Genomic DNA, 25,974 nt, shown 5'->3' with positions numbered 1-25,974 from the left:
GACAGGGTAGGCCCACTGCTTAGCGAGGAGGGAGAAGCAGTAACAGGGAACTTGGAAATGGCGGAGATGCTCAATGACTTCTTTGTTTCGGTCTTCACCGAGAAGTCTGGAGGTGTGCCTAACGTAGTGAATACAAGCAGAGAGAGGGTAAGTTTAGAAGATAGGATACACAAAGAACAAGTTAAAAATCACTTAGGAAAGTTAGATGTCAGCAAGTCACCAGGTCCTGATGAAATGCATCCCAGGATACTCAAGGAGCTGATAGAGGAGGTATCTGAGCCTTTAGCTATGATCTTTGAAAAATCATGGCAGACAGGGGAGATTCCAGAAGACTGGAAAAGGGCAAATATTGTGCCCATCTATAAAAAGGGGAATAAGAACAACCCAGGAAATTATAGACCGGTCAGTTTAACGTCTGTCCCAGGGAAGATAATGGAGCAGGTAATTAAGGAAATCGTATGCAAACACTTGGAAAGTAATAAAGTGATAGGGAATAGCCAGCATGGGTTTGTGAAGAACAAGTCATGCCAAACTAATCTGATAGCTTTCTTTGAAAAGATAACGAGCCTTGTGGATAAGGGAGAAGCGGTGGATGTCATATACCTAGACTTTAGTAAGGCATTTGATACGGTCTCGCATGATATTCTTATTGATAAACTAGGCAAATATAACTTAGATAGGGCCACGATAAGGTGGGTGCATAATTGGCTGGATAACCGTAGTCAGAGAGTTGTTGTTAACGGTTCTAAATCCTGCTGGAAAGGGATAACAAGTGGAGTTCCTCAAGGGTCTGTTTTGGGACCCGTACTATTCAATATCTTCATCAATGATGTAGATATTGGGATAGAGAGTACTCTTATTAAGTTTGCAGATGATACCAAACTGGGTGGGGTTGCAACTTCTTTGGAGGATAGGGACATAATTCAAAATGACCTTAGCAAGTTAGAGAAATGGTCAGAGGTAAACAGGATGAGGTTTAATAAGGAGAAATGCAGAGTGCTCCACTTAGGAAGGAACAATCAGTTCCATACATACAAGATGGGAAGCGACTGTCTAGGAAGGAGCATGGCGGAAAGGGATCTAGGGGTCATAGTGGACCACAAGTTGAATATGAGTCAACAGTGTGATGCTGTTGCAAAAAAAGCAAATATGATTCTAGGTTGTATCAACAGGTGTGTTGTAAGCAAAACTCGTGAAGTCATTCTGCCGCTCTATTCTGCACTAGTTAGGCCTCAGCTGGAGTACTGTGTCCAGTTCTGGGCGCCACATTTCAAGAAAGATGTGGAGAAATTGGAAAGGGTACAGAGAAGAGCGACAAGAATGATTAAAGGTTTAGAGAACATGACCTATGAAGCCAGGCTTCATGAACTGGGCTTGTTTAGTTTGGAAAAAAGAAGATTAAGGGGGGACATGATAGCGGTTTTCAAATATCTAAAAGGGTGTCACAAGGAGGAAGGCGAAAATTTGTTCCTCTTGGTTTCTGAGGACAGGACAAGGAGTAATGGGCTTAAAGTGCAGCAGGGGAGGTTTAGATTGGACATTAGGAAAAAATTCCTAACTGTCAGGGTGGTCAAATATTGGAATAAATTGCCAAGGGAGGTGGTGGAATCTCCCTCTCTGGAGATATTTAAGAACAGGTTAGATAGACATCTGTCAGGGATGGTGTAGACGGAGCTTGGTCCTGCCTTGAGGGCGGGGGGCTGGACTCGATGACCTCTCGAGGTCCCTTCCAGTCCTATTATTCTATGATTCTATGATTCTATGAATAGCTACCTGAACAACTTTCTTGTACTCAGCCACTAGGACTTCCCAAAACACATACATTCCTCTTCTGGGACATAACTTTCCATCCCAAGAGTGAGACACACCAGTGTGGGAGTGGCCTGTGACTCTGGAACTTGCTCCCGTGAGAGATCAGAATGACAAGCCTTTTGGGCTTCTGAGTGAAATGCAAAACTCTGACACAACTTCTCTGTAGTAAATACTAATAGTAATAACTTCGCAAAATCGGGGTGGGGGGATGTCATCCTTGAATATCTACTTTTAAGTTTAGTTCTCAGGTAATATGGTGATCTAGAGAGAAGAAAGTACTGCAAGGAAGTGCCATTCGGAGACTAGCAGGAAACAATATACCAAGAATCAAGCAGATCATTTGGGCTGATACAACAAGACTACTTTGTAGTGCTGAATGTGGAAATGTCTCAAACATAGAAATGGAAAAGCTAGAAATATCTGGATCAGGGAGGGGTTTCTCATTACCTGCAGTCAGACTAGAATGTAGCCTACACCCCTTTTAGGGGTTCTAGTGAGCACCTGACATCAGACACAGTGCTCATTTCAGGATAGGTCCTGTTGTCTCTAACTTTCTAATCCTTTCCTGTAAGCTACAGACTGAACTCAACCTCCTGAAAACTTAAAAGTAGGGTTGGGCTGTGAGACATTATCATCTTCAAATCAAGGCTAAATTCTGAATTTTTTTTCTGGGAAGAAGTTAGGTTTTACACACAGGCACAAGATGTATTCTAAGACCACCCTTGTGTTCTGCTGTGCAACTTTTCTAAAATGAGTTAATATCCCATTTGATAAAATAGAAGACTAATGCTAAAAATGTCCACAGAAATATTCTGTGGGTACTATAATGCTCAGATTCCTCTAATGGAAGACGCAGTTTTAGTTTGCTAATTGAATGAAGGGGGAGTTATACGGATGTTGTCAGCCTAAGCCTAGCTGGGGGCAGAGAGTGGGAATGTTTTACAGAATCTCATCTGCCCAATAATGTTTCCATGGTCATTTCATATTTCAATGAAGAGAGATTTTTCTTTAAATATTTTTCTGCAATTTTGGAAACCCAAACACCACAGTCTTGGGCTAATGCGTAAGAGCTAGAAAATGAAATTGACCAGACTGTTGCTATTTTCCAGAACAAGTGAAATCTTAAAAGTAAATGGCATAAACCGTACACGTGACTTAAATCTATTACAACTGACTTCTTTAAATTATTTAATTGGATAAAGAAGAAAACTGAGATTTTGTTAAATGAAAGTCTGTTTTGTTTTACCAGGGAGTTGCAAGCCGGTGTGAAATCTGTTCAGGTTGTGCTAAGGTAAGTCTCAATACAGTACTATGAAATTAAGCCCAGGAGGCAGCAAACTAGGAGAGAGGAGATCACTAGCACAGTATGGTAACAGTTTCAATGCTCTGTGTTCAGTAGGTACTAAAATAACTGATCACTATAAGCAAGTCCCTTTGTTCCTGAGGATAGTGCAAATCTCTACAACATAACTTTCTGCTGCTTTGACTTTGTTCTCTGCAGCTGATTTGAGTTATTGCTTTAATAGAAACTTCTGGTTACATCACATTTGGCTTCATATCAGCATTCTAAGTCTCTATCATGCCCTCAGTAGGCTATCCTTGGTTTGATTAGATGCCAGACCTTAGTTCAGTTTGGCTGTCTGTTGAAGTCAGTAGTATTTATTAGGCTAGAGATCTCTTCTGTCTTGTATGCGATGTAGATATTTAAAGGTAACCATTTCTTTCCAGAATCTGCTACACGGACACTAGCTCCCCTCAGGAGGATCAGTACCCTCCAAACATCGCAGTGAAAGTGAATCATAGTTACTGCTCAGTACCGGTAAGTCAATCCAGCCACAAAGAGTCACTTTATTGCATAGGGAGAACTTGTGCAATTTATGTGGTTTTGTTTTATTCTGGAAATTATCAGGCAAATGCAGAAGAGGAGCCAGAGTGCTAAAAGTAGATTGTTTTGACCTTTGAAGCTCATTGTAATGGATTTGGCTTGTAGAATTCATTAACTGTATTCTTATGAAACTGCAGTATCAACTTCCCTGTTCTTCACTATGACTTGATAATCTCATCCAAAGAAATTGCTTTGTACATGAGTAGAATTTTGCAAGGCTGATGTCCTGGTAGCTACAAAATCAAATCCACAGGAGTGTCTCTGGTAAATTAAAGAGGAAAATGTCTATCCTTGTTATAGGGCTACTATCCCTCCAATAAGCCTGGAGTAGAGCCGAAAAGGCCTTGTCGTCCCATTAACCTCACACATCTCATGTACCTGTCTGCAGCGACCAATCGTATCACGGTTACGTGGGGGAATTATGGAAAGGTAAATAACTGTATGACTTGGAAAATAGGTGCACATGTGTGTGGGGAATGTCCGTATTCCTCATCCTGTCCCTTTCCTTTCTCTTTAGAGTTATTCAGTGGGCCTATACTTAGTGCGGCAAATGACCTCAGCAGAATTGCTGCAGAGGTTGAAAACCATTGGAATCAAACATCCAGAGCTCTGCAAAGCACTTGGTAAGTCCATATTATTGTTAAAGTTCATGCAGTCTTCAGCAGACTGGCCAGGCTGAGAAGTCAGGCTAATAACATTTGTGCAGAAACAATTGTCAAACTCTATAGAATCTTTCTCTGTAATTCTGGATAAATATTTGTTGACTTGGGAGTGACTTTACTCAGCTGTGTATTGGGCACGTTATTGAATCAACACAGATCTGTGCTGAGATGTAACATTTTTCACAGCACTTTTTCTTGTGGCGCTACAGATAAATTATGATCTCATTTAGTTGGACTTAGAATTCATTCCCAGGTCATAATATGGTGAGTGCTGCTGAAGGTCAATATCGTTCTGATGAGTGGTTTCCTGCCTTCAGCTGAATAATTATGAATGGATGAATGCTGCCAGAGCGCCTGCAAGACCTCTAGAGGAAATTCTGGAGCAAAGAACTCTTATGTGGAGATGCCCTGCTATCTGTGCCCTTGGTGTTCTATTCAAAGGGCGTAGAGCAGGATTCACAGTGTGACGGGTTGGATTACAGGAGTTTCCTTGGGGTTGGCCACTGGCATACTGATCAAGCCACTGAGCCCACCTTCTTTCCCTCTGGGGCTCCCTGACAACCTGTCCCACTAGGCTGAGGTCTGGTCTCCCCCATCCAAGACAGAGTTGGGGTTACCGCCACCCCAGCAGAGCAACATGGACACTGAATCTGCTCAGCTCTGGAAGGGCTCAGCTATAGGGCCATTTAACTGCACTCAGGGACCCCAAACCTCAAAAGGGACCAACTCCCACATTAATCCATCTTACTCCGTGTAATAGATTTACACGCAGAATGTACATAAGGTCAGCTCTTTAGCAATGAGAGAGACACGCAAAGTAGGAAAATAGGATTTAAGTCATTGCAAGTGAAAACAGACAAAAAGCTATGACGTTAAAGTAAACAAAACGCACCAGCTAAACTTAATGCAGCAAGAAGTTGTTACGAGCCATATTTCTCACCCTTGTTCTTATCTCGGCCATTGTTGATCCTCTTCTGACCTGGGCCCAGCGGTTTTGCCTTTACCATACTCTTACAGTTGTTTCCAGGTCTCTTCATGTGTGTCCTCTTAGGCTGGTGAGGCAGTGTCCAAAGCCAGCTGAAGACAAAAGACTGGGTTGCTTAGGGTTCCTTAAATAGATTTCCCCCAGGGCAAGAACTTTTTTTTTTCCTTTCCAGTCTCCCCATCCCCATGGAAAAATACCAGATGCAAGATGGATTCCAGTACCAGGCAACATGGTCACATGTCTTTCTAGAACCGACCACAGTTTGAGCCTCCAAAAAAACCAAAACCATTCACAGGTTGTTGACTTGATCACCAAGCCATTACATTCCTGAAGTATCACTACTAGCTCACATTAGCACATTTAGAATTAGAAACAGATTCACACTTGGGAGCTACAGATTCAGTGGATTACAACTTTTAAAATGACATGTTGCATTACTTGTTTTTCATAAATCACAATTTGAGTTGTTTATGTTCATATTCTTATGCTAATCTTCATAGAGCATGTGGGGAGCCCCGTGACCCACAGCACCTCTTTCAAACGCAGCGATCTTCCTGAAAGAAGTTAAGCCCATTCAGATCAATCGTGGTATTGAGCAGTGTTCCCTATAAGCTGAGTGCTTGGGTGGCCACCCAGGAGAGTCAGCTGCTGACCAGTTGATGAGCAGAGCACACTCAGTCAGCAGCATGTGTTTCTACAGGTGGTGCACATCTGCACATGTCTCAGTGCACATAACAAAATTTATTTAATCCATGGATGGAAAAAATTAGAGGGAACCAGTGTCTTGGGTAAATGCAGAAACTTATTGGAAATCTAGGGGAATTACCTTTCAAAGTCAAAGCTCCTACTAATCTGAGAAACACATTTCCAGTCATTCAGTTTTCAAATGATGTAATGGGCTTAGCACTTATTTCTGTGTAAAAAAGGACAATAAACAAATCTTGCTGTGATATTTTACACTAACCGCAGCCTGCACTTACAGGGCACAGTCTGAAAGAGCCTATTTAATTTTTAAGAAAAACACATGTTCAAACATATCCGGTCCTCATAGCTTGTTCACTAGCTATAGATGACTAATACTGAAATGAGAAAATTCAAAATGTTTAAGGGAGGCATTGTGTGGCCTAGTTGATAAAGCAGTGGATTTGGAGTCAGGAATGGGAGTTTTTTCCCCAGTTTAGTCACTTCCTGCTCCTTGCCTTTGTTTCCTCATCTATAAAATGGAGTGAAAGGGACGAACTTTCTTTACATAAGTAAGACTTTTTACATTGCATCAATTCAGTCAAACATTAGCGTCCATTTGTACAACTATCTTTGGAGTTCTGTATGGGTCCCAGAATAGCAAATAACCTTGCTCTCAGCCCTGCCTGGTATGGTGCAGATCGACATGCTGATCTCTTCCAACTCAACATTCTGACAGTGATTTTGGCATAATTGTGCCTAAATAACCAGCGATCCATGTGATTGATGGACAGCTTCAAAACTGCTTTTTGCTTATGGCAGTTTGAGCATAAGAGGAAGCAAAACAGCAACCAGCAATGTATTTGGCAGTCCCTGGTGGTTGTGAGCAGTGTTGTCTTCGAGTCGTCATCGTCATGTCCAAGTCGAGTCTCGAGTCCCTAAAGTCACTTTCAAGTCAAGTCCCAAGTTGAGTCTCAAGTCTTAATTTTAAAAATGTCAAGTCACTTTCGTACAAGCCATCAATATCGGCATTTTCGGACAATTTTTTCACCAAGTCGATTTAACAAAATTAGCAAGTCTCAAGTCACAAACAATGAACCCAAGTAGAGTCTGAAGTCGAGTCACCTAGGAGACTTAAGTCGGACTCGAGTTCAAGTCGTGGGACTCGAGTCATCAACTCTGGTTGTGAGGCTTAGGTATCTAGCATATTTGAAGCAGAGAGAGTGGACTACACACCCATTTCCCCTATTAGTGCTGTAAATAAAACCAGATTCTATCATTCCTCTTAGAGCACAATTAGTTTCCTTTTTCTTGAAACAGGGTTGTGGGTAATCGGAATAGAATGGCTCTTCCGGTCAAAAATTAGTGCTTAGAATATATCCCTTGGAAGTCTAGAAGCATCATGCCAATATTCTACAACAGACTTCCTGCCTTCACTGTCCACAAGCTGATTTTTGTCATCACCTCAAACTTCAGTGAGACACATTAATAAACATCTTGGCATCATTTGGCTAGTGAAGTCCTCTTTGTTTTGTTTGGCTTTGTTGGTTTGGTTTCCCTGGTCATGCTATGAATTAATGAGAAACACCATCCCTTCAGTTTTACATAAACTCTTTTTTGTGGGCATCTGAAATTCAGATCCCAAGTATCTTGATAAACCCTGCTACTTACTACAGCTCACCAGAGCATTTTACAAATAGCTTCAGATTCTGTTCACCTCTGTTTCATTAACCACTACACTTTAACTCTGCTTGCTTGCTGGGGCTGACTTGTTTTTCCCTCTGCATATGTTTGTTGACTTTATAAGAGCGCTTTCTGAACTCGGCTACTTAAATGCCTAACACTGGAATTGGGAGCCAAAGTGATAGTCCCCCATTTAAAAAGCTTTGATGCTAGCTAATAGCTCCTAGGACAGGGGTAGGCAAAAGGGACTCTGCAGGCCATATCCAGCGTGCTGACACCCTGCCTTCAGGCCAGTCAGGGCCTGGGGATGGGGGAGCATGCGAAATTCCCTCCCCACCAGGGGCGCACAGTGCTTGGTCAACTGCCAGGGCTAACTCTAAGTCCCGCGCGCCCCTTGCAGGGCTGGGGCAGCGAGCAAGAGACTTCCTGTGCTGCTCCTCTGCCAGGGGCATGTGCACTTAGAGGGAGCTACCAGCTGTTCAGAACAGCTGGAGTTCTCTCTGGGGTGGGGAGGTGGGGCAAAGATGTAAGTGCTCCCCTTCTCCCCCCCCGCTCCCCCAAGCCAGTCAGGGTCTCTGGGCAGGGAAGCATGTAAGTGTCCTTGCCCCACCCCTTGCACCCAAGGCCCCGCCCCTTCCTGGGCAGCCTAGGGCCACTTCAGAAATGTTTTAAGTGGGCCCCCCTATCTAAAATGATTGCCCACCCTTGCCGTAGGCTGTAGTTCTAATTTCCCATGATCTGTTTGACTGGCTAGAAAATGGCAGACATGTCTGCTGAATTTAATCTTTTCAAACTATGCTTGTTTTTTCTGTGTGGCTAACATAATCGTAGACAACATAGACCTGTGCTTCAAAATCTCATAAAGATTCTGTATTGAGTTCTATTTTATTAGGTCTGAAACAGCCATGGAAATGTGAACTTACCCAGAGAGAGATGTGCTGGAAATGCAATAAACCTCTATGAATATCCATGCTAGTGTAATGTTTATAGAGTGGTTTGTCCAGGGACAGCGTCTTGTATTCATTCAGCACCTGTTTGATTCCAAAGATGTATGTTGTAGTATCCCTGTAACCTCTACAGTCATGTAGCCTCACCCTCACCTCAGCCCCTCACCTTCCAGCTCGCGCACCATCCTTGATTCTCTCTGCTCTCCCTTCAGATTTTTACACTAGTGGCTCCTATCTCCTGTCCTAATATGTTGATTTCTTCCAGATCTGTCTAATCCCTCTTTGGAAAATGGCATTTTTGCCAGACGTCCTGCCCTGCTTGCTCTCTGGCTTGTGCAAAGGCTGCAGGTGCAAACGTGTTAATCTCGCAAAAGCTGCAGGAGTTTAGCTAGCTGGCATGCCTGCTACCCAGCTCACTGGTTAGCTCCAGAGTTGCATCCTACTGGGGTCTGGGTAGTGCTAGTCTGCTCAGATCAAATAAAACTGGGAGGGGTCAGGTGAACTAGGAGTCCTGCTGTCTCACTTCCCCTCTCTTGTGCAATCCCCGTTATTGTGATGAGTCATGCTGTATTTTACTGACTCTTTTTTTAAAGTGACTGTGGCCCTGGCCCAATCCCAAATTCTTGTCCAGTGTCTGTCCTAATGTTGCAGTGAAGCAGCCTGCTACCACCTCCCACGCTGTTTGTCTCTGCTTCCCAAAGTTGGCTTAGTTGCTTGCCTACTGCAGAGAATTTACAGAATCCTCCCCACCAAAAGCATTTTTTCCCCATGTGACAGTTGCAGAAGCTTGGCTCCTGCACTACATGTTTATGGGTCTAAAACGAGCTCCTTTAACTTTGTCCCATGTTGTCTTCCTGAATACAGTAAAAGAGAAATTGCGTTTGGATCCAGACAGTGAAATTGCCACTACAGGTGTTCGAGTCTCTCTCATCTGCCCGGTAAGTTGCTTCAAAGAAATCCAGGCTATTGTCATTGGCTCTCCTCTTCACTTATTCAAACCAGCTTTACAGGATAATCATTTTTTTCACCAAAAACATCTAGAAGCAGTTTCTTGTGTATTTGCATATGACACCAGTATCCAGTTTGGGGAGAGGAGGCATCTAGTGGTAGAATGGTGGGACTGGCCCCAATCTTTATGCTGTTTGGTCCATAGCTGGTGAAGATGCGTCTGTCTGTTCCATGCCGGGCTGAGACCTGCGCCCACCTACAGTGCTTCGATGCAGTCTTCTACCTACAGATGAATGAGAAGAAGCCCACATGGATGTGCCCTGTGTGTGACAAACCAGCACCCTATGACCAGCTAATAATTGATGGGTAAGTTCACACCCTCTTTCCTTTTCTGCCTCTTTGATAACTCCTTCCCATCCTCTTCTACGCTGGGAGTATGCTCTGATTTTTAAGGCCTTATAGGTGATCCACCTTCATTTAAAAATTCTTTAAATTAAAAAAGCATAATTGCTCCAGTTGGCATGTGATACACTCCTCTCCCAGTTCCTGGTGGTGGTGGGTTTGCGTGAGCCTCGGTCACTAGGCGTCGCTTCTTTGATTCTGTCGTTTATCATCTCGCTCTGAAGCTCCTACAACCGTATTCGGTTTTCATCATGGTGACTGCGAAAGCTAGGCTGCTTTGCTCTTTTCCATGCAGTGATTGTTGATTGTCATTTACACTCCTTAGAATAAAACTACTTTACACACTCCTGACAAGACAGGCTGCCTTCAGCATGCACCACTTCTCCCACTCCTTCGTTAAGGGCCTGATCCTGCAAGATGCTGAAGGTGCTCAGTACCTCACAAGCAGTTCTCAGCACGTCTTAAGTTTGAGTCAGATGATTCTAAGTGCCAGCCATTAATCCAGGTGTCATTAGATGCAGAGCTAGCACATCTAAGATGGAGGTATGAATGCAGTTAAAACCAGTGCTCTGGGGGTACATTTTTTTGATGCTCCACCCGCAAACTGTGCAAATAGTGTCTGTAGGCTACAAGCTTCTTAAGGTCCTTAGAAAAAGCTTTGCCCAGGATTTTATATTCTGAGTTCCTATAAAAAGGACAAGATAGGGGGTTGGAAATGCTGAAGGGGTGTATTGGAGAGGGAGGGATAGCTCAGTGGTTTGAGCATTGGCCTGCTAAACCCAGGGTCGAGAGTTCAATCCTTGAGGGGGGCCATTTAGGGATCTGGGGCAAATCTGTCAGGGATGGCACTTGGTCCTGCCATGAGGGCAGGGGACTGGACTCAATGACCTTTCAAGGTCCCTTCCAGTTTTATAAAATAGGTATATCTATGGTAATGTGGATATTCGTAACTAAGATGGCCAAGCATTCTAAAGTTTGAGTTCTTTAAGCTTAATTCTGAATTTTTTCTTGGCTTCTTAGCCATTGTTTTTACTAATACGCCTTTAAATGATTTTATATTTACTTTCTTGGTTGGGGTTCCTCAAAGCTGCTTAGGATTGTAGTCTTGCATCGTTCAGCACTAGTTCAGACACATGGGTATAGCTTCTCAGACACATGGGTATAGCTTCTCCCTGCCAGTAGATGGAGACTGTACAGCCAAGATGCTTTTGTAATGTTCTTCCATGAACAAAAGGAGCTTGTTGGTTCATGATTCCTACTAGTATCTGCCACCAATAACCTTAACTCTGGTAGGTTGAGAGAACCTCAGCCTGTTAAGAATTGAATCCCCTTCACGCTAGTTGTTGGTGCTGCTTTCGGAGAGGACCTGTTCAAGTAGAAGAAGTTAAGCTTCAGGCTCCCAGATGGAAGCTCCTGTGTATTGTGCCTTCTAACAATAGTACGAGGGCTGGCAGCGCTCCCTAGGTTTACACTCAGCATGGCGCAGACAGGAATGGAATGGGGCCAGTACAAAACAAAATCTAAGGGTGGCAGATGGCCTCACTGGACTCTGATCCAGCCAGCTGAGATGGGGTTACTTTGGTCTGCCTCCTTCCTAAGCTGTTTTAACAGAGAACCAAGCCCAAGAGAGCATTCAGGTCTCTGATGGGAGGAAAGAGGCCTGTATTTTGTCACCACCAAGCTGGAGCAAGAGTCTGAAGCCATTTGTAGGGGAAGATCCTTAGAGACTGTTTCTTCATTCTGTCTTAGTGTCCAAGAGAACAAGAGGGTGCTGCTGAGGGCGTTCTTGTGGATCCCAGACATTAGGGTAGTGACCCTAAAAGTCCATCCAGTAGAAACCCCCTAGGGTTCATAAGGCCCTTTGAAAAAAACGTAATGAGAGAACTGGTCTGTGAAGGGCACATCCTACCGATGCAGTGGTCAGTGGTGGGGTCCACATACCGCTACCAAACTTTGTCTATGGTGCAGTTCAGCCAAAGAAGATTCTCAAATATAGTGACCTGGGAAGGAGAAGGCTTCAGTCTCTTCATACGTGGGCAGCTAGCTGAATGATAGCAGTGTCACCTTAGCCTTGAAAACATTTAAGAATGTCAGCTGCTCAAATTACGGCTTGATAATAGACCAGCTCCTTGGAGGCGATATGCTTCCATAGTGCATCACGGAACAAGGTTTGATATTGGAAGAAACATGGAGAGATGGAATTGAGTCTTATCAAGAGAATATTCCTACCCAAAGAATATTTGCCTCCTATCACTGAGATTGTTTCAACATGCAGAACCTGGACAAGAATCGTCTACAAGAACCTCAGAACAGATGTCACCCTAGGGCCTACGCAAATTAGACCTAACTAGGATCCGTGATAGCTCCAGGAACATGGGGTTAGATCAGGGGTGGGCAAGAGGTTGCCAGAGGGCTAGATCCGGCCCATCAAGCCACTGGATCCAGCCTGCAGCTGCCTCGCTGGGACTCTTAAGCACAGCGCAGCGGCAGCCACTTTAAATGTGACTGCTCTATTCTGGGAGCGAGGAGGGAGATTCTTGCTCTGCCCTGCCCCTCGATGAAATCTCTCAGCTCCCATTGGCCAGTTTCTGACCAATAGCAGCTGAGATTTTTCCGGGCAGTAGGGTCGGCCAGTGAAGCCGCCTCCTCCTCCTCCCCCCGCTCTTTCACCCTGCCCAGAGCAGTCACTGCAGCCTTCAGGTTCCTGCAGGGCTGCTGACTGGAAGCTGCCTAGATGTGCCTCCCAGACAGGGCCTGCCTCTGACACCCCCTTCTTCCTCCCACCCCCCAACTACCTGCCCCAGGCCACCACCCAAACTCTCTGTATCCCTTTACTTCAGCTCACAACTCCCTCCCAGATCCTGCACCCCCTCCTAGAGCCCCTCCCTCAGGCCAGAAACCTCTCCTGCACCCATACTCCCTCTTGGACTCTGCACCCCAAGCCCCTGCCCCAGATCACAACCTTCTCCTTCACCCAATCTCCCTCTGACTCCACACCCCTTCCTGCACCCCAGTCTCTTATCCTAAGCTCCTTTCTGCACCCGATCTCTGTCCCAGACCCCAAGCCTCCTTGGTAGAAATGCAGCCCTTGAGCACTTGCCAAAATCTTGGAATGGCCCCCCCATTAAAAATTATTGCCCACCCTGGGTTAGATGCTGCTCCCCTTAAGGGAGAACTCCGTATATTTCCAGCGTGCGCTGCTAAGAGCAAAGTAAGAGAGAAAGGGGTGAATGCCATTGTTTCCTATGTGAACAAGGCAGCAGGAATCAGGAAATGGTTCGGCAGCCAGACTGTTTACTGAGCTCCAAAGCAGAGATTGCTGACAGCTGTACAAATGGTGATGGCAACAAGGGGTACTGGTCGAACAAGATGCAGAGCTGCTGGTTTCTGGGAAACAAACTCCACCCTCTGATCTCTCGGACCTACTGATGGAGCAATTCACAAGAGCTCAGATGAATTCTGCAAGGGGCAAATGAGTGAGGCCCTGCCGTGAGAGCAAGAAACTGGACTTGGCGACCTCTCCAGTCCTTTTCAACCTCAGTTATATATTCCCCTAGATTTAATCATGCAGACAGTACTCGGAGCATCAAGAAATTCATAGTTACTGATCTTATCTAGCTTTTATGGCCTCTTTAGTCTGAAGCAGTCGAGGCATAGATTATCTGTTCACTCTGCCCTCTGGCAAATACATAGTTTGGAAGAATTAAATTTTTATTGGTAAATATAAAAAAATTGAAATTTTGAGAGGCATAGTAAGAAAAATGCTATTTGAGAACCTAGAGTTTGATTTAAGGATATTTACTTTGTATATTTTGATGTGTTGACAATTTTCATTTTAACATTTACTTCTTGAATTTTAATGTCGGCTGACATTAAATAATTTGACCCCACATAATTTTAAACAGGAAAAAACAGAAGAAGATGCTTAAGTAGACATTATTATCTGTCATAATTATTAAATATCCTCTAACTCAACCAATACAACAGGAAAAATCCATCTCCCTTTCTGATTTATAGCCTGGCTGTGGAGGACTAGACTTTGGAAGAAAAGGAGAAATAGAAATGTCTAGTATTTCTGTTTCTAGTAGTCCTTTAGCTAGGCTAGGCCAATAGAACTCCAGAGCCTGTCATGAATCAAAGAGCAACTCCTACTCAGTCATGACAAAACTGTTCTCCAAATGTATCACATGTCAAGGAAATGTCATGAATGGCCTTTTGCAAATCAAGTATTTGTTCACCCTCCTACTGATAACTCCCCAGCCAAGATGTGTGTGATGCTTTCTAGAACTGACCTGCTCAAATCGACACCCTTGTGAGGCCAGTGATGAGACACCTCAACAGTAGAAAAGCAAACACCCAGCGTAGGTGGCCCGGTCAACCAGAGCAGTAGTTTTGATCTCCTTGTGGTCAGTCTCCTTGTGATTAGAAAAGGTGGCCATGTCAAACTGTGCCATAATTGGTGTATTTTCCACCCAGTGTGGGAGGACAGGTCATGCCTTGTACTTTTCCCCAGAGATTTCAGCACTAGCTTGGGAAGTCCAGCATCTGGTGAAGTATTCTGTCCGTTTACGATGAGTAAAACTGGATGTTCGCGAGTTACCAATGAGCTATCGATGTGGCTTCCCCAGAATATTGTCTGGGCAGCAGCACAAGGGATTTGGGAAGTTAGCCAACAAAAGGCTTGCAGCGGGGTTAGGAATGTGTTCTACTGTGATGAAAATGTCAGCCTGATGAGCTACAAGATAAGGTGTGAGGGAGAGACTTTAGCCTCATGTTCAAATCTGCTCTAGGTTTGTTATCACATCTAATAATTGAGCTGTCATCTCAGCCCACTTCCTAATAGAAAGCCTTCATCACCAAACCACCACCTCTCATACATAACAGTAGTTGTCCCCTTCCACTCCATGGGCAGCATCGATAGAGACCAAGGACTGGATTGAGCAGGAAGGCTGCTCTCTCTCTTAGTCTCTCTGATTCATGGTTTAAGGCACATCAGGGTGGAGTGGGGATGTTTGCTCTACCAGTACCTGTTGTGTGGAATAATAGGACTTGGGTGTAGCAGCTTTTCACTATCACCAAATCCCCTTCAACCCTGTACGTTTTAGGGCCATTTAAAGTGAAGATCCCTCTTAGCAGAGCACTTTTGATGACAGATTGCCGAGTGCCTCAGGGCTAATAGATGGTATTCTCTTTCCTCTTCAGGCTCCTCTCAAAAATACTGACGGAATGCGAGGATGCAGATGAAATCGAATTCCTGGTGGATGGATCCTGGTGTCCAATCAAAGCTGAGAAAGAAAGAAGCTGCAGCCCTCAGTGTCCGATATTGGTACTAGGTGGGTGTGTGGGTGTGGCTAATGATTTTAAATGCACTGAAAGAAGAATTGTAGAGAGCTTGCAAAGATTGCAACTTGATACAAAATCGGGAGATGTGGTCAGTATTGGAGAATTGTCGAACACCTTAGGCGCTCTATTCAGAATGCTGCTGTAAGTCTGCTAGTAGGTTCCCCTGTCTTTCCACACACAGGAGTTAGCAGTATCAGAGAGGTAGTAACAACACTGTAAGGGGGGAATCGTTCTTGATGGGGTCTTCAGGCCCTTAGAATGGAGTTTTGATCCTTAACTGGTTTAGTTATTGAGTCCAAATCCATTGTTTAGCAAAGTTGAGTTATGCCTTCAAAGTGGCATGGGAGTCCCTTTTCCGGGACTCCTCCCATGAACTGCTGTTGCTGCTTCAGCAGATCCCGAATTGGCCCCCCTGAGAGCTGTGGAGAAGGTGATGCCTCTTCTTCAGGGGAAAGGATTGTGCTCCTAATGCTTTCTGACCCCTACGTTCGGGGGAGGGATGAGACCTGACTCAGTCTCCATGGTCTTACCAATTCCATCGAATGTGTAATTTCCACATGGTTACCATGGCTACTGTTCTCCCCGTATTTGGCTCATGACCTCTGATTAGCTGCTTTCGATCTTCAGGATGCCTGTTTCCATGTGGTAGTTTTCCCCAAACACAGGAAGCTTCCTAGCTTCAGTCAGTATTATCAACACACTGTTCCTCACTCTGGCCTGTTGTCGACATCATGGCTGTAGTGGCTTCTCTCCAAAGGAGGGGAAATCATGTCTTTCCGGACCTAGACAATTGACTAGTGAGGGGCAGAGCCAAAGAATAAGCCTTCAGTCTCCACTTCACATTGTACCTCTTTGGTCAGCGGGTGTTAACTGTAACATAGCGGATTCAGTCTTGATTTTTATAGAGACTCTACTAGCTTCTACGCATCTGAGGGCCTTTCTTCTACATTAATTTGATATCTGTCTCTCTCTGGACTGCTAATCTCAGCCTTTGACCGTGGTCCATGTAAACCTTTAGTTACTAGACCATGTGGCCCAGCTCACGAGACTGAATCTTTGTCGTTTTCAGTCATGGTTGAAGTTTGTTTCTCACCCTAGTTGCCCGTCAGTGGACTGGCTGGTCTGAGCAGCGCCAGAGATACTGGGCTCTCTAGCGGTGTGCTAAGCAGAACAAAGCAGATCAGGTTCTCTTTGCCCGTTTTCTATAACTAGGATTCCAGTCAACAATGCCACCACAATACGGCATCTAGGGACATGAAAGGTTTACGGTCCGAGCCAGAAGCATGTCTTCATATCAGCACATTGGCGCTTCAAGCCACTTCCAACGCTTGTCATGCCTTTCGGGATCAGCCTGGATCAGGGCAGCATGCTAACCGACTCTCCCACCGCAGTGGTTCATGTGAACAAGCAGGAAGGGGCTTGCTCCAATCAGCTTTGCCAGGAAGCAATAGAGTTCTGGTACCTGTGCATCAAAGACGGCGTAATGCTTGCTAGCCTTACAAACCCCACTGGCCTCAGCAGGACTTTCTCCGAGAACCACCAGTGGAGTGGTGCATCCACTCAGTCAGCCTGTTTGTAACAAAAGTGCTGTCAGTTTGGTTCTTGAGCAGGACTCGGTCCAGTCTTTAGCCAGTGCCTTCCGCTTGTGCTGGAGATCAGCCCTGCAGTACTTCCCCCTGTTCCTCTTATTTCTCATGTTATCCGCACTAGGGATGTAAGCGACTAGTCAACTACCTGATAAGCAAATGCTTATCGGGTAGTCGAGTAAGAACTCGACTAGTCACTTCCCACCCTTGCTGCTCCTGAGAGAGAGGCAGCAAGTGGGGGAGCAGGAGCCGGTGCTGGGGGAAGCCAACTTAAAAGCCAGTTCCTCACAGCATCGTCTCTGCAGGGTCAGGGGAGGCAGGGGACAGCACAAGCAGGGATTGAAACAGTCCTGCCTGCAGGTCCCAACTGCTGCTCCTCTCCCTTTGAAATGTACAAGAGTCGCAGGTGGCTCTTGCACATTTCAAAGGAAGAGGCACATAGGGGAACCCACACTAGTGGGGGACTTCCTCGCGCTGGGGTGAGTTCCCGATGCCTCTCTCCCTTTGAAATGTACAAGAGCCACTTGCATCTCTTGTACATTTCAAAGGGAGAGGTGCAGCAGGATAGCAAGTGCTCCCCTTATTGACTAATTTAGTAGTCAATGGAAATTCCATCGACTACTCAATTAGCTGATTGACATTTAACATCCCTAATCCACAGACTGAAGTTGGACCATGCCAGACTGAGACGTGCAGCTTGATTGAGACAGTGTTGGATCTTGAATCTCCTCCAACTATCAGTTCAGCCTCCCAGATCCTTTGTCTCCTGCCCAACCTACTCTGTGCCATGGCTGATTTGCACATGCCGCACTTGGCAGCGCGAATGGCTAGATGAAGGAAGAAATATTCAGACGCTGTTTGGAGGGTCCTATTTAATAGTAGGAAGCCACCTACTAAAGGCCACCAATTTAGCCAAGCGAAAGTGGTTTTGTTTGTTTTCCATTTGGTCAGTATCTGGGAGAATTCAGCTGATGGCAGCTAGTGCTCAGGATGCTTTTGGATTACTTGCTACCTCTAAGTCCTCCAGTCTGCCTCTTGTCTTGCTTAGTGCCCACTTGGCGGGGATCTCAGCATGCCGTTCGCCAATCCAGGAGAAGTCTCATTTTCTCAACTCATCCCAGTGACTCCTGAAGAGTTTTGTCCCTCTGTTCCTTCTTGTGAAGGAAATGGTCCTTGTGAGACCTTCATGCTGTACCGGCTGCCCTCATGGGTCTGCCATGTGAGCCACTCTCAGCTTGCTCTGTCTCTCCTTTTCTTTCTCAGCAGACAGCCTTTCCTATTGCTCCAGCCTCCACAAGAAGAGTCAGTGAACTGCAAGCCCTAATGACAGGGCTTTCATGTGCACCGTGCTTCAAAGACCAAGTGTCCTACAGGGCACAGCTGACATTGTCCAAGGTGATTTCGCCGTCAGCTGATTTACTTACCTATATGCTTTCCTAAGCCGCACTCTGGGGTACACGATCAGTGTCTCCGTGCCTCGGGTGAGGTGGTGCTTGGCATTGTACATAGGAAGGACTCAAATGCTTCATCGTTGCATCGACTTTTTGTCTTTTATGCAACTCAGACAAAAGGGCAGCTGGCTTTGTCAAAATGTCCCTGGGAGGGAACTTCCAGCATTGAGAGCTAAAGAAGCCCAAGACAAATCTACTGCGTTTCTCAGCTGTTCCAATGCAGGGTGCTCGTACGGCTGCTGCAGTCTTCCGTATGTGTGTTGACCAAGCAGGCTGCTCTTATGGCGGCTTCTAGGTCGGATGCAAACTTAGGGAAGGTCGTTCTCTAGTGATTGAGCAGCTTCAAGCGAGGGATGTAAAATCCCAGTTAAGGTTTAACCAGGTATCAGGGTTCCATATGGAGGGGAAAGAGGGGGACCAGCAGCAGAACCTGTCAGCCCCAAGTCCGAGGGAGAATGGTGCCCCCCCCACATACACACGTGTGGGAGTGGGGTGGCAGCAGTAGCCAGCCAGCAAGCATGGGGGGGGCTTCTGCTCCCCCCTCCCGCACTTAAGGCTACCAGCAGCCTCAAGTGCAAGGGGCTGGTTCCTTAATTGGTACCTGGTAAGCATCGCATGTTAAGGGTGATGTGAACGGGTAATCAGTAAGCGTCCCTAATCCAAGCAATACCAAGAGGAGGAAGGGCTTGGAGAGTCACCTGTGCAAAATACACATCTGCCGCCACTTAAAGAGAAAATGGTTATTTTTGCAACTGTTCTTGGAGATATGGGTGTAGCCACGTATTCCGTGACTCACCCTCTGCCCTGCCTGCATCAGAGTCTCCAGTCTTGGATTATTGTGTGAAAGAACTCAGCCGGGGTCAGGCAGGAGCTGCCATTATATAGCCATGGGGAGAGGTGTTGGAGGCCGCTGGGTGTGAGCCCAACCCCAATGAGTTCTCTGGGTACACGCACATCTGAGTGGAACACACATCTGGCCTATATCTTGAAAAGCGACAGCACAGATAAGTTGCCATCTTCCTTCCAGGGCATCTCAGGAAATATTCACATACCTCTGGAGCGGCTGGACTTCCATACACAGCCACCCCGGAGGGACGGTTTTATCTGCCCCGTCTCCAGATATGTCCAGAGGTGCAAAGAGGCTACATCCCTTCGGGCTCTGCCGTGGAAGTAGCCTTTGTGGCGGCTTAAACGTTCTAATCACACCTCTTTCTTCCCAGGTTCTTCGGAGGTGAACGGGCTGTTGCCCGCTCCCAACAGCAATGGAGAGAATGGCAAGGCCACCGCCGATGTTGTGGATTTAACACTGGACAGTTCGTCGTCCGAGGAAGAGGAGGAAGAAGAGGAGGAAGACGACGACGACGATGAGGGACCCCAACCGAAACGACGCTGCTCTTACGAGAAAGGTTTAGTGTCTGCCTGCTGACTGCAGAAGTGGCTCTGAATCTCAGAATGGACAGACTTGAATACTCTGGTGCTTACAAAACCGGAGGGGGGGGGATTCCTCCTTCACCTCACTTCCCTTCCTCCCTGGTCTCCTTTGACTTTCCTATTCCAAGTTAACCATTAAAACGAAAAATAAAACCATTGAGCTGCTTCTTGGTTGGAAACCTGCCCCCGCTAACCAGCCTGACCCCGAGCTCTACCAGCTCAACCTGAACCGGAGTCTGAAGTAAGGAAAGTGTCTTAAGCTGGGCAGCCAGGATCCAGAGCGATCTGACCTCTGCTGCCATTCAGCATCGCAGTGTGAATCGCTGGAGGCCGCCTGGGACCCTACGGGACGGCAAACTCCAGTGCATCTCCAAAGCTGTGTGCATCTTTGTCTTGTTAAATAACCATTCCTGATTATCTCTGGACATGTGACCGGGTGGGGGGCGAGAGGGGCGTGGGTTGGGGGGAGGTTTCTAGAATGCAAGGCTTAGAGGGCTTTTGGGGGGAGGGGGGGGAGGACCGAAAGGAAAGACGTCAGATTGGAATCGCACTGTTCTAGTTAGGAGCTCCCGCAGCTCTGCACCTCATGTAAAGAGACACGTTTTGAATCCTTTTAATCTCATCGGACGATAATGTAGAAATTGTGCGTAGTGAATCCTTTTAGTTGAGCAGAAGCCATGGGGTGGGGGGAGGGGAGGGCTTGAACCACAAATCTGTTGTATTTTCGAAGTGCAATAACTTGGTGTTTTTGAAGACTATAAAAGGGCTGTGCGTTCCCTGTTTTTTAAAGAAGGCTTTGTCTCGGGAATTGGTGCCAGGGGCCTGCAGGACAGCTGAAGCCCATCAGCTGGGCACGTGGCATTTGTGTAGGTGTGTGAGGTAGGGTGGAGGGGATGGTATGGCCTTCAAGAAAATGCCAGGTGGGGAAATCTCAGTTTCTAGCCAACTACCTCGGTAACTCCAATTCAGGTTTATTTCAGTCACGAAACAGTGCAAAGCCCATCGCTGGTACTGCTGACAGCGTTCATGTCATAGTGTTTGGAGGGAGCACGGCGACTGGAACACAGCGACCACGTATTAATGGCCTCTGGACTCTTCCATTTCTGTCAAGACTTTGGTCCCAGACCCAAAGCTACTGCTAAGCTCTTAATGGCAAACTCTTCTTGCTCTTGAGTTTCCAAATGGTAACCTTTTACTTTGCCTTGTAACTTTTGTAACTAACTTGCATACTCCGCTCTGCCTGTTCCCAGTTAAAAGCCTCTGACGTCTGCATTGCTTTGGACCTTGCCGACTTTCTCGACTGTGGATGAGAAGAAACTGTAGCAGGAAGCTGGCATGTTGAATTGACCCCTTGAGCGTGTATAAGGGAAGGGTGGAACTCCAAATGGCAATGAACTTGAGCACCCCACCAGCTGAGCCGCAGTACTGCAAGCCAAAGCCACTTGTGTAGCTTCCAGTCGGACTGCGTGTAAGCGTTCTAGCTGCTGAAAAAGGGCAGTCCGTCACTTCCAGCTCCACCATCCCTTCTGCTCACTTGTACTCTCGCTAGCGAGCCCAGCTGCAGCCCGGTCCAGACACGGGGGACGCAGGGACCCAATTTCCCTCTTCCCCTGAAGCTGGGGTCTGCAGCTAGGTTAAACCACAGAACCAAAGTGATGGGACTTTCAGAAGCACGCCTGATGCATTTAAAATGCCCCATCCACGTAAAAGCCATCAAGTTCCATCTAGAACTTTTTTCAGATACCTTTTGAAGGGCCTCTTTAAAGCATGCAGGAGGAGAGCAGAATATTAATCCATAGATGCTCTTGAGCAGAAAGCTAGACCCTTCCCCCTCCAAATTCTCACTGAGCCATGATGCATGAATAGAGCTTTCTTCAGTGAGGCATGCTGCACCTCAGAAATCCCAGGCCCTGCAGCGGTGGGATACCAAGCCCTGCATCCTCCCATCAGAAGGTGGAAATGGGGGTGCCGATCACCTTGGGGGCCGCATGGGTGTGTTTGAGGGGAAAGGTCCTTCCTGCCAATCTGTGCTCTTCCCACCAAACGAAATTGGAGGCAGGTGGAAAGTTTCTGCCTGCGTGCCCCCTCCCCAAGCGGACATGTGCAAAGCTGGCTGGCAGAGATCACATGGGAAGGGGTCTCCCATTTCCTTAGCAGTGAAAACAAGATGGTGAAGGAATTCCCTGGGGCCCCCTTCCAGAGCAGTCGAGGGATGGGAGGGAAAGAGGTTACCCTGGAATCACCTCCACTTTTCTGCCCTTTTAGTTCCTCTCCCCCAGAAAAACCTCTCTTTGTACGGAAGACTTTTTCTTTACATTTTCCAGAAAAGCAATATGTTTTTGGATTCAAACTGATCAAAAGGAAACAAAAGCTGGATAGAGCTCAAATTGTTTTACTGTATATAAAGTTTTGCGGCTTGCATCCCCAGCCGCCCGGTAGCTTGAGTCCAATTTTTTCTAATATTTGTATTCTAATTTAATTGTTTTTAAATTTTTTTAGGCCAAGCCACTGTTTGGAAACATCATGCTTCTGTTACTGCTTTCTGTTTGAGTTGGCCAGCTCTTCCTGTACATATGTTTTTTCTTATATCCTGTTTTTTTTCTTTTTTTTTGTAAAGAGGAGGAAAAAACAAAAGAATTATTTTTTCCCTCAGTACACATTCTTCAAAGTTCAGAATTATAGTGTTTGTTAAATAATAAAGATTTACATTTAATTCCCAGCTTGTCCTTTTCCATTGTGCATTTTGGGCTCTCCCGCTTGCAAGGGCCTGTCTACACTCGAGCGGTGCTGCTACGGTGCCGTAAGATGGACACTTCCTACATTGATATGGGGAGGGGGGAGGAGTTCCATTGATGTCATTAACCCACCTCTTCCAGAGGTGAAGGAATTCTTCCATTGGCCTTAACTGCTCCTCCTGAATGGGTGAGGCCGGCCGCACTTTGCACCGAGCGAGATGTCTCTCCTAGCACTGAACAAGGCCAGTGTCCTTTTTAAGTGTGGAGTAGGCATCGCGCATAGTGGATTTTTCCATTGTGCGGCATCAAGATTAGGAGCCTGATGTCTTGTCAATTTCACTGGGGCACGAAAGTTGCCAGGGTGACTCAGCATTTTTAAAGCCCCTTGAGTGAGAAGGGAAGGGCAGTGGAGCGTCTGGTGCTCTAGACCAGTGTTTCTCAACCTTTTTTATAAAGTATCCCTTTAAAAAAATAAGTACCCCCCTCCCGGTACCTGCAGTTTTCTCTCACATTTTTTTCTATCATTGCAATACATTTGTTAAACAACTTAATTGTAGCCGCTCGGGTGGTGAAATTTTTGGGTGTAAAGTACAAAAATAATAATAACGCTGTCAAACTTAAACAAATTCAGTTTTTTCCAAATTTCAGTTGACACGCCCACTCCCTGTCCCCCCCCCCCCCCCCCCCGGACTTCTCTCGAATACTCCTCAGGCTACTCATACCGCTGGTTGAGAGACACTGCTCTAGATGTCTGGCTAAAAGCAATAGTCTGGCTCTGCTGTATGTTGGAATCCCGGGCTGGGATGCTGTTCTCTGGCCTGGCAAGATGAGCCTCACCGGGAAGATGGCAGAGCCAGGCAGGCTGAACTGGGAAGATGCAACATTGCAGGGCCTATCCTGGAACAAGGGGTTTAACTCCTTAGTGACATGGTGGATTTCAAACACGGTTTGCAGCAACATGTGGCTCGTTTGTCCCATAGGTGTCAAATCCCTCCTGTCCTTGGCTGTATGGAGGGGGGGGGAGGTCTCTGTAACCATTGAACCAGTTTGCCTGCTTCTCCCTCCTCTCTCCGTGTGGCTGGCAGGACATCCCACCATGCGCTGATGGACTCTGGTGCTCTCCGCTTGAAGTAGTTTGGTTCAATGGCTCAGTGCCCCCACTACGCAAACTGATCCAGCACTCCTGCTGGTGGACTGCTCTGAGGGCCCATGGCCCCAGCTGCTCTGTCCCCTGCCGAGGCGCAGGGAGGCAGCTGCCGGGATTTTCTCAGAAGGCGCACAGGGGAAAAACTCTGATTCAGAGGCCGGGGGCGGACAAGCCTTTATGATTGTCGCAGAATAAAAGGCTGTGAGGATGCAACTCTGTGTATGGGCAGAAAGAGGGTTGTAGCCTGGCTATTAAACCAGCTGTGTTCTCAGTGTAGGTTGGGTCTTGGTCCCTAGGAGTGGGTGCGTCTCTGGAATATAAATGGGGAGGCTGTACATGTCCTAGCGCATGTGCAATGAAGTCTTCTGGCTCGCCCTGCAGCAATGACCCCCACTGGAACTCCTGGATTTGTTGGGAAGCAAGTGCCTTCTTTGTCCGATATTTTGCATTCCTCATGGTTGTGTAACTTCTGCTGTGTGCTTACATGGCTCCTTTCTCTAATGAATCTGATACCAGCCCTTGTTCCTCTCTCCTGTTCAAGTTTTCCTTTTTTTTGTAGTGAAGGTTTTGTGCTCTATCAGCAGTCACTTGGAGCTCTGACTCCATTCCCGACAGGTCTGATAGTCCCCGTTTAAAATAGGATGCCGAACCAAACACACAGTGCCCGAAACATCCCTGGCCACTTTTGTTTAATATAAATGTCTGGCGCTCAGATCTGCGCCAAAACTGAAGTGGCGGCGTCTTTGTGTGGATAAACAAAACGGTGCAAGCAACAGCAGCCCTTGCACACTGCCGCCGAAACAAAGCATGTGGCCGCCAGAATTGTAGAAGGAATTGCACAAGACCTGCAATTTGCAGGAATTGCGGGAAAGGAGAGGTTGACAATTTCCAGCCTTTTCCCCCAGTATGCCCCATTGGACTGGGACTTGAAGAGCTGGGTTCTTTTCTTAGCTCTGCCACTGAACTACTGTGTGGTCTTGGTCAAGTTTCTTGTCTCTGCATCTCTCCTCTCCCATCCTTTGTCTTCTCCGCTTAGTTTGTAAGCTCTTTGGAGAAGGGGGCTGTTGCGTAACTACACAGCCAAGGGCTTTGGGACCTCTTAGGGGTTACTGTAACTTAAATAACACTCTCTTCTGCCCTGGGAGAGTTTGCCACTTAATCTTCAAAATATGATGGAGTGGCTCTCACTGGCCTGGCTCTCAGTGAGCCTAGCAGGAAAACCAGCACGAGAAGACCGCACAGAGGTTTTTACGCAACCTACGCGAAGGGTTGGACTTCCTGGAAGATGCAGCACGGCTTAATCCGACTGCAGGCCTTGAATCCTGGCTTTGAAATGTCGGAGCGATTCCAACCAGCGTCTGGGTTGGGACCTGGCAAAGCCCGTGGAACGCTGTCCCTTTCTCCGTAGCCAGCCAGAGACGGCAGCCTCTGTGGAGCTGGTCCCCTGCGGGTAACGCAAGCTTTCTTTGCTGCTGCAAACAAGGGAAACCAGTCGGGCTCTGGTTGCTCCAAGCTTTCGGCGGCGTGCTCGAGAGCAGACAGCCTTTCACTTGGCAAAGGAACACGGCTGCAGCACCATCTATCAAGCCACCTTCTCATTGGTTTTCTATGGGCCGTGTGCTCCTAAATCGGGGAGTCTGTCAACACTGCAATTAAATGTGGGCAGCTGGCCCTTGGCAGCTGCCTCCAGCTTCGGCAGTAAAATGGGGGTGTAGTCACATGGGCTGGAGTCTGAGTGCAGGGCCCTTCCCTCCTCGCAGGGTCTCGGAATCTGGGCTCCTGCCCAGATGTCTGCCTTGAAATGTTACAGCTGCACAGCCTGTGCCTGGTAAGCCCCGGTCAGCTGATGGGCTAGCGACAGGTGTTTAGTTTCCATGGAGATGCACCCGCCCATATAGGCGAACTAGGCAGTCACCTAGGGCACCAAGTTAAATGGGGCACCAAATGATGGTGCAATATCATTGAGGGGTTTGGAGGTGGGGGTGCCGATTGCATGGTTCGCCTAGGGCACCAGTTGCTGGCAGCTAGTCTAGGGCTGCCCCGGATGCACCCCAGAGGCTACATCTATACTGCAGCTGGGAGGGTGCCTCCTAGTGCAGGGAAATGTGCCCCCACTCGCTTTGTCCCAGCTGCAGTGTAATGTGCCCTTAGGGACTTTGGCCAAGCCGCCTCCTGTGACTCCGTGACACCAAGGCCCCAATGTTCTGGTGACCCAAAGGGACCCCCCCCCCTCCCCACTTCGGGTGCAAACAGCTTTGAGTGTAGGTCTGGCAGAA

The 25,974-nt window shown here is 46.8% G+C and overlaps 1 protein-coding gene across 2 annotated transcripts in view; it reads left to right on the top strand.

The window, feature by feature from the left end:
- The window catches only part of PIAS4 (protein inhibitor of activated STAT 4), a 50,075-nt gene extending 27,540 nt beyond the window's left edge, over positions 1 to 22,535 (top strand). Inside the window, exons 4-11 of one of the 2 annotated variants that reach the window (XM_075903008.2) lie at positions 3,062 to 3,103; positions 3,541 to 3,631; positions 3,998 to 4,126; positions 4,215 to 4,320; positions 9,520 to 9,593; positions 9,809 to 9,969; positions 15,208 to 15,338; positions 19,606 to 22,535. In XM_075903008.2, coding sequence (XP_075759123.1) covers positions 3,062 to 3,103; positions 3,541 to 3,631; positions 3,998 to 4,126; positions 4,215 to 4,320; positions 9,520 to 9,593; positions 9,809 to 9,969; positions 15,208 to 15,338; positions 19,606 to 19,811 — 940 coding nt within the window. In that variant the 3' untranslated portion in view covers positions 19,812 to 22,535. Of the gene's footprint in view, positions 1 to 3,061; positions 3,104 to 3,540; positions 3,632 to 3,997; positions 4,127 to 4,214; positions 4,321 to 9,519; positions 9,594 to 9,808; positions 9,970 to 10,330; positions 10,549 to 15,207; positions 15,341 to 19,605 lie in introns of those variants that run through there. The other variant, XM_075903009.2, reaches the window with a different exon arrangement.
- The last annotated feature ends 3,439 nt before the right edge of the window (positions 22,536 to 25,974 follow it).

The sequence above is a fragment of the Pelodiscus sinensis genome, chromosome 32 (genome assembly GCF_052426305.1).
Source record: "Pelodiscus sinensis isolate ZL-2025 chromosome 32, ASM5242630v1, whole genome shotgun sequence".
NCBI classification, from domain to species: Eukaryota; Metazoa; Chordata; order Testudines; family Trionychidae; genus Pelodiscus; species Pelodiscus sinensis.
This window is presented reverse-complemented; position numbering and strand designations above follow the sequence as displayed.